Source organism: Schistocerca piceifrons, chromosome 1 (genome assembly GCF_021461385.2).
Source record: "Schistocerca piceifrons isolate TAMUIC-IGC-003096 chromosome 1, iqSchPice1.1, whole genome shotgun sequence".
Classification (NCBI taxonomy): domain Eukaryota; kingdom Metazoa; phylum Arthropoda; class Insecta; order Orthoptera; family Acrididae; genus Schistocerca; species Schistocerca piceifrons.
The window spans coordinates 578373794-578382532 of NC_060138.1; the positions used below are offsets into that span (position 1 = coordinate 578373794).

General features: G+C 36.4%; 1 protein-coding gene across 1 annotated transcript in view; it reads right to left on the minus strand.

The window, feature by feature from the left end:
* The window catches only part of LOC124802320 (cullin-4A), a 108137-nt gene extending 99619 nt beyond the window's left edge, over positions 1-8518 (minus strand). Inside the window, exon 1 of the mRNA XM_047263142.1 lies at positions 7989-8518. Within this exon, the coding sequence (XP_047119098.1) occupies positions 7989-8268 (280 nt within the window). The 5' untranslated portion in view covers positions 8269-8518. The remainder of the gene's footprint in view (positions 1-7988) is intronic.
* Positions 8519-8739: the final 221 nt, after the last annotated feature.

Below are 8739 nucleotides of genomic sequence, written 5' to 3' on the forward strand. Positions count from 1 at the left end.
CCTCCTGCTCATACTGTACAAAGTTTGTACTAGAATTCTGACTACCAGACTGAGTGCTACACTTGACCTAGCAGGGTTTAGTACAACTGATCATATAATCATTCTACACAAAACAATTATTTGAACAAATGACTACCATCTACTTCTTTGCCTTGCCTTACAGATTTTGAAAATGCATTTAATCAGTCACAAAGCTGGGTTTGAGGCTCTAACAGAGCAAGTAATAGAACAAGCCTATATTAAAATCTTATACAACATACACAAAACCTCCGCAGCATTTGTGAATGTTGTTGAAGAAACCAATGAAGTTCCCATTTTATGGCTGTGAGACACATTCAGTAAATGAATTCATTGTTAGAAAACTAAGAGTAACCTAAAGAGTAAAGAAAAGATCATTGTTGGGCTACAGAAAAAGAGCAGTCGATATCAGACAGAAAACAAAGTTCAGTGCCATAATAGAGAGTGAATGCTTAGAAATGGCAGTGGACTGGAAGACCAGCAGACAGATAGGACAGAGGCTTCGGAAAGAACTGACTATGTGAAGAAAAAGATTGGCGGAAATGGAAGAACCTGCACAGATACTCGCATGCCGACCGAGTGAGGCCATATCATCAAGTGATTGAATTGGATGACGATGATAACAATACATGAAAAGAACTCTTCAGTAGAAGAGTTATCATTGAAATACTGTATTATAGAAAGAGAAAATAACTATTGCATGGGTTAAAACTTCAACAGTTTAGGCACTTTTTCAAATGCCAGTGTAAGAAATAGTTAAATGTTTATATTTCACAAAGACCTAGAACGACAGAATCTTAATTACAATATTCTCAATGTTAATACTGGTATTCATTGGCATAATCCATATCAATATAGACAGGCCAGGAAAAAATCTTACCTCCATTGTCTCAATGTTATTGAATATAGTGTATGTCAAAATGAAGAACTAAGTAAGGAACACATATTTCTTTGTTTTCTCCAGAAAATTTCTGCTACGAGATACAGCCGTCCAAAGATAACCCTGTGCATACCACTTTGAAATTGTGAATTTAGGAAAAAAAATTTAAAATTTTGTATCTCTGTAACAGTTCTAGATATTTTGTTGGTTTCTTTTTATTTTAAAGATAATTGCTTTATGATTACAAAGAAATCCTCCATCTGGGCTTATCTGTCAATGTTCTTTTACTATAGCATTTTCATCTTTTTTTATAAATTATGGAAATTTTTTTTTTTTTTCAAAATTGCCAAGCCATAAAATTTTTATTTTTTCTGTTGATTAGTACCATATAGCTCTACATTCCGTGAAAAGGAGAGCTTTTACTTTTAGTTGACAACATTGTCACATAACAGGCTCATAAAAATCAAAACCTAGTCTTATTTAACATAATTTTAGATTTGAAAGAGGAGTAAAAGAGGAGTAAGAGACTCGTTTTTCAAGCATTTTAAATGGTTCCAACATGTTTGTGAAAGGTCCAAAGACCTAAAGGTTTCAATTTATACAACTTCTGTGCACTCTGTTTTGTCATGAACTAAAAGTATTCCGCTGCTTCAGCATCTTCTTTTGATATAGAGTGATGCCTTCCTGTTGAAGCAATAGGAACTGGACACTTACAATCTTCAAAACACTGTGAACAGGAAGTGAGCACTGCTGGTGGTGTTGCTGTCCTTCAGCTGGAAACCTATATTCAGCAGCTGGTCCATGTGGTAGCATAAAGATCTCTACAATTTCATTTAACTCATAACTGGTCTCTATAATCTCTGCAATTCACCAGTCTCTCTCTCTCTCTCTCTCTCTCTCTCTCTCTCTCTCACTCTCTCTCTCACACACACACACACACACACACACACACACACACACACACACACACACACACACACACCTTCTCAGGTTGTGACTCTGAATATTATCCTGCTGTTTCTGAGGTGTTGGCCAAACAAACGAAATATCTTCTTTCTTGCTCTTTAAAGTGTGTGCAGTATGAATTCGCCCATCACTTTGAGTCCAGAAATGTGTCTTCTGAATTTCTTTCACAGGAGTAGTTGTTTGGACCATTCTTCATTTTTCTGCTCATGGAATTCTTCAATTTCCTCTTTGGACAAAATAATGAGGGCTGTGGATGTGAAACATTCCACAACTCTCATAAAATCCTCAGTGCTCTGAATTGCAGCTGTACTTAGTCTGGAAAGATTGTTTTGTAGCACAGTGCTTTAGCAGGCCTCCTACACCATCACAAGGCCCTTCCTGTGACCAGTAGCACTGTATACCCAGTCAGTTGGCACAAGCAACTTAATTCAAACAGCTGGTAACGATTTTTAAAATGACTAGGTGCACCATCAGAAATGAAGATGTCCTTCTCTGCCTCTGTTTGTTGTGGAAGAATTTTGTGCATTGCTAGCAAAGCATGTACTGAGTCATGTCCTGTGTCATCACTTATAACTGCAACACTTGTGGTTTTGTTTTGAAAATATGTCAATCCCATAAAAATTGAAACTTGGTCATTACTCCAATTATGCTCTTGTACTCCTTGTGGGAGAATTACAGACCATTTCTCAGCAAAATCGCAGTTAAGCACTAAACATACTTCTTCAGCCTGTACACACCCTTTCACTTCTGCAATGTGTTGTTGTTGCAATTTCTTCAGATGCTGGTGTGTTACTGCTTTCACTGACCATTTACCAAGTTCATAAGTGAAACTGTGAAAGGCAACAGTTTTCTTAATTAGTTTATTTTCCTCCCATGTCACATATGTATTTCCTGCAGAGTTATCTGTTACACGTTCCTGGCCAAGTGTCTGTAAAGACAGTCCTCCCATTCCAGGGTAGTCACCACAATCTTGAAACAAACATGTCTCTCACTTTAGGGCACAGACTACTAATGACTTCAAACGGCCAAGCAAGGTGTCATATGTCACGTGCTCCACAAAGTTCTTCAAAGTTACCACTCAAAAGTTCAAAATTCGCGCAGTAATACACATAGACAGACATCTCTAAGTGGGTGTGGAACTACCCACTTAGGTTGTAGTGCATAAAATTTTGATCTTCCAATATGTGAAGTTGTATAGTTGCTCTTATAAATTGCAAACGTTTCTTTAATACTGCGAGTCATGTACCTCTTTATTTTCACAACTTTTTGACCTTCCATTGTTACAGTTATAGTGTCTTTTTGTTGGCATTCAGGTGAGAACAGTCCCATTTATCTTCCAAATAAAATGACTGCACTATTTGAACCTGAGCTGCTTCTACAGAATGACCGTAATAGGGACCTGGTCTTCCAAAGACTCCTTTTACAGACCTCACATTTCTTTATTTGTCTACCATGTATTTTGATACTGATGGAATGTGGTTCACAATTATTTTCTTTGAAAATGTCTGGAATAATAGTTAAAACTTCCACCTTTTCACTGTAGGTTGCACAATATTCAACAGCTGAATTGATATTTGTGAAAAATTCCTGGCAAGATGTGCAAGTGTGCTTTGGTTAATTTTCTTCTTAAGAGGGAATTTCCACTTTGAAGAGAGTGGTCAGTTTTGCTGTAGTTGTTTCAACCATAGCTTTAGTAATTTCTCTGCATTTTCTTGATGGATAGAGCTTATGACTCGACTTCAGTGACCACAGTTTCTCGACAGCACTGATACCTACATATTTCGTTAAGTGATCCACTATATTTAATTATTCCTCTACTGATGCAAAATCTGCATCATTTGTACCACGGGAGGCCTCACTTTGTTCAGATCGTATCGTTGTTGTTATTCTGTCAAAACATGTAGAACACAAAAAGCCGTCACTGGAAATATCTTCACTTTGAAACAGATTCTTCAAGTGAGACCACTTATTCACAGCCTGAACAAGTCTGTTTCTTTTTTTTTCTTTTTTTTTTTTTTTTTTTTTTACGTTTGTCTTACACATCATTCTTTTATGGATATGCAAATAGTCAGCACATTTTCACTCTCCTATGGCTCCAGTCAGAAGACATTTCAAACAGTCCTTTCCACAAAACACACTGCAACTGTGTCAACTGGCAAATTCCTCACAAAAACACAGAACTCACTAGATGGTCTCAGATTTCTTACAAGCCTCTTCAGTAAACAAACTAGCATAGAACAACTACAATACAGCAAAGAACAACCACGACAAAGAAATTCACAAGAAACTACAAGAAAGAGTAAAAAATAACTGCAAAAATTGAAGTGAAAGAAATAACTGCAACAAAGACAATAGAAATAAACATTATAACAAAGAAATTAGTAAGAAACAACTTTAGTTAAGTAACAGATCACCCTTGAAAGTTAAAAAAATGTAATAATAAAACTTGTCCAACTTCAAAGTACTAAGCAACAGAAAAAACCTAACTTTTCTGAATCGGCATTTTTGAAAAAAAAAATTTCTATAAACTATAAAAAAAATCCAAAGGAGACAGTGAAAGAACTTTGACAGGTATGTGCAAACCGAGGATACCATTGTAATCATAAAACAATTATCTTTCAAGTAAAAAAACTCTAACAAAAGCTCTAGAACTTTTACAGAGATATGGCATTTTAAATTTTTTTGCAAAATTCGCATCTTCAAAATAGTGTTCGCAGTGTCATCTTTGGAGGCATGCATCTCAGGGAAGGAATTTATTTGGAGAAAACAAAAAAAAAAAAAATGTGTGTTTCTTGTTTCTTACTTACTCCTGAATTTTAACATATGCTAAATTCAGTAACATCCCAGATTATGAAGATAATCGACTGCCTGAAGTGATACATATTAGGCCAACAACTTCTCCTGGACATTGACAAAAGGTAAAATTCCAGCTGCAGAAACAAAACTACACTTCAACATCAAAACCTATAAAACACATACAATGAATGTGGTCCACTTGGATTTGTCATACTTTATCAGGTGGTGGTTAACGCTTCACGATGAAACACTTACTTTCATTTTATTAACCTGTCGAGAGATCCACTGGCAATTGCTGGATTCTTCCTCATCTGATCTACCATTTGCTCATCTATCCACACTGCTTTACTCAGCACACCCCTCACCAACTAATGGTAAATAACAATTAATGACACTAATTATCTTTCTGAGCAATTCAATGCAGTAAATGAATACTGTTTAGATGTGCAACAGCATGTGCCTAGTATACAAAGGGCGCAAAGACGCATTTGATTACTGTGGAGCTTATATTATTGTAAATGGAACCAAACATTATCGTCAAAATTTCAGAAACACTGGGTTCAAAGTGCAGTATTGCAGTTGTCATATTATTAGCAGGTAACTGTTTTATATTAAACAATGATGTTATACTGATAGTCTAGAAAGTTTAGGTGTCACAGATGAACAGAAGAGCAATTACTTAGAATTTTTCCTTGCTGTGTATCATGTTCTTATAGTCATAATAGCTCAAGGCAAGTTATTTAGTAAGACAACATTTATTCTCTGCAGCAACAATTCATAGTTTTTACAGTAATAGCTGGTAGCATTCAAACTTTCTGTCTTACTTATAATTTAAGAATGTGTTTCAATAGACTGGGTTCTCATTATAAGGTTGCAAAAAATTAATCATGAGATTAAAACACAAAAAAGTCTACCAACACAGTAGCTGCCCCAACTCCCATCACACACTACACCAACACATGTTCTACTGAGCTCTTGTGGTCATCAATTGTGTCAAGTTGACACACTTTGAGCCCACAGCACATCCGCAGGGCAAGGCCTGGTATAATGTGCAGTGTGAACAGCTACTGACAGGAGTCGATGTTTGCAATGTAAGAGGGGACCCACAGTCCAATTTGTCTTATTCTATTTTATTAGGAATGCCACAATTGTGCTGATAAAGTTCTTAGTGTTCTAATCTCACGAGTTCAAGCTTTTACAACCTGAATGAGAACACTGTCTGTCAAAATGTGTGGTTAAGCTGCATGTAGGATAGAAATATGATTGACTGCAACCAAAAGATAACTACCATTACCTCACACCCCTGATGGATGATATTAAATTTATAGTTGCTCGATACTTATCACCAGATGCTGTGTTGCTAAATATAACAAATGAACATGATAGCATTGTTATAAGCCATCATTTGTTCCTAATTAATAAGCCTTCGATTCCTCTCCCAACATGCTGTGATGCCACAAATGTAAAACCAAAAGAAAAAATCTGCAGGTATCAAACTACATCTTTATTCCACTTCATTTCATTTTTATTTTCACAGCAACACTAAAGGAAAACAGATGCTCCCCAAAAGCAAAGGAGTATCATCCCTTCCAGAGAGAGAGAGAGAGAGAGAGAGAGAGAGAGAGAGAGAGAGCAAACAACCTTCAGTAAACACTTACAAAATAGTAACCGTATTTTTTAATGACAACTTAATGCTTCCAACTGCTAAAGTTGGAGAATGGAAAAAATAGTGAATATCTGTTCAACTAATCTGTGCCTTTTACAGTGCACACCACCAGAAATGAAAAACAGTGAACAAAAAAAGTATTAGACATTATTTTTTTGCTTATTGTTCTTTTCCATACTCAACATGAAAAAAATTATCATTTGGGTAACAAATAAGATCATGACTTAAGGTAACTATAATTAAATAGATATGGACAACAAGCAGTTCAAAAGAAGAGAATCAAATCTTTTCAAATGTGGTACTGCAGAAAAGTGCTGAAGATTGTATGGATAGAGAAAATAGTAAATGAGGAGGAACTGAATCAAATTGCGTAAAAAAACATATGTATGGCACAAACTGACAATGAGAAAGGATTTGTTGGTACGACACAGCCTGAGGTGTCAAGAAAGTATCAACTGGGTAATGGAAGATGTGTGTGGGGGAGGGGGGGTGGGGTGAAAATCAGAGGGCAAGACCAAGCCTTGAATATAGTATGCAGGTTCAAATAGATGTATGTTGCAGTGTTGTGCAGGAATGAAAACTTGCAAAAGATAGACTTGAATGGAGAGTTGCACCAACCCAGTCTTTCAACTGAAGACCACACCAGCAACAAAAACATTGAAATAAGGGAACAGATCACTAATAACATCACAGTAACAAAATATGCAGTGTTCAATGCAAAGTATTTTTTGTTATATAAGTGGTACTGTTTTAAATGAATGAACACTAGAATTCAGAAGGAATGTAAATAACTCGTCAGCAGTGAAAGTAATTTTAGATTGGCAATCAATACGAATAAACCACTATTAACAAGACATATGTTCAACATATGGCATATTGTTCTCATCAGCAACCTGAAAACGTAAACTTTGTTTACACAAGTAATAACACTCGTGTGTTAACAATGTTCCTGCACAATAATATTAGTGCAGTATATCAAAGCAATGCGCCCTACGGTATTATTACCAATCTCTGACGACTGAGGTAGTGAGGGCAGAAAGAAAATAAGATATTCGGAAGCTATTCAACGACAGCATGTAACGGCCGCTAAAAACGGGATGTGCTCCAGCATGATTAAGCTGTTTATATTCCCTAAGCAAAAAATTGCGAACTTTCAGATCTAGTGGGTGATTTTATGACGTCCAACAACATTACAAGTACCGTATGAATTGCAGAACTCTTTGCCTCGTCAAGCGAAATTCTGGTATAGAACGTGATAAAAGACATGTCGCTTTACGAATTTATGATAATCCTTGGAGTGTTTCAACAAAATTAAAAGACCGTCAAGGTATGTGTCCTGAATGATTTGATCGTAATGCATTCAAACACAATCAGAAATCAAACATTAATATAGCGCATACTACTATCACATAGTTGCTAAACTCTCATTCTTCGTAAATCAGGAACGTCGATGTATATATAGTTTGTCATTAATATTTGATAATTTTTGCAAAAAAAGTTAAAAATCTTCCAAATTTGCCCCTGATACGTTCATGAAAGCATTGCCTCACGTACAGATCTTGTAACAAGCTACTGCTCAAGATCACAGACTTTTGAAGCTATAATACACTAGTTCTTTTCTAGACTATTCGCAACACATAACCTCAAAATTAATAGTGTTACCTTTAAAATTTTTAATCACTAGTTTCTTGGCAGCACCGGGCTTTGTTGTGACTAGCGACGCCTTGTTTACTCCATTCTGATTTGACAGAGCTGAGAAGTTAGCTCTCTTCTGATTATTCGTTGTTGTGTCATTCATAGTTCTTTCCTCCTCCTCCACCTCCTCCAGTTTCAATTTCTTACTTATGTTATCACTGTCAGTGGTTGTTTTTTTTCTTTTGGGGCTCACACGGTCCTCGGCCTGCTGGGCTTCATGAACATGAATCCTTGTGTAACTTGACATAGAAATGCATGACACGGCCGGAGCCTCGCAAGTAGTTCTTATTTCAAACTGTAACCTATTAACTTGACACAATCACAAACGCCATTCTTCTCAAAGACGAATCTGAATAACCCAATAACTGCATTAGATGGTAAAATCAATGATTATATAAATTTCTGTAGTCTTTGGGTCCACACAAACTTTGCACCTCACTATTTAGTTCACCTCACTCCAAGAAGGTGACACTAGTAATCAAAGAATTGTCTTGTACACACGAATACCAAAGACGCACCACGGTATTGTATGCCGATCGCACAGATGGCAAACTGCCGCAACTGCGTTATTTCAGAGATAATAGATGGCAAAATTAACTATCCGCAACTATACTCTGCAGATGACCGTGATCTACAACACAGAGTAAAATGATAACTATGCCCCCACTAACAGTTTTGTTCCAGCATCAGCCCCGACGGAGCATGGGAAGAATGACGA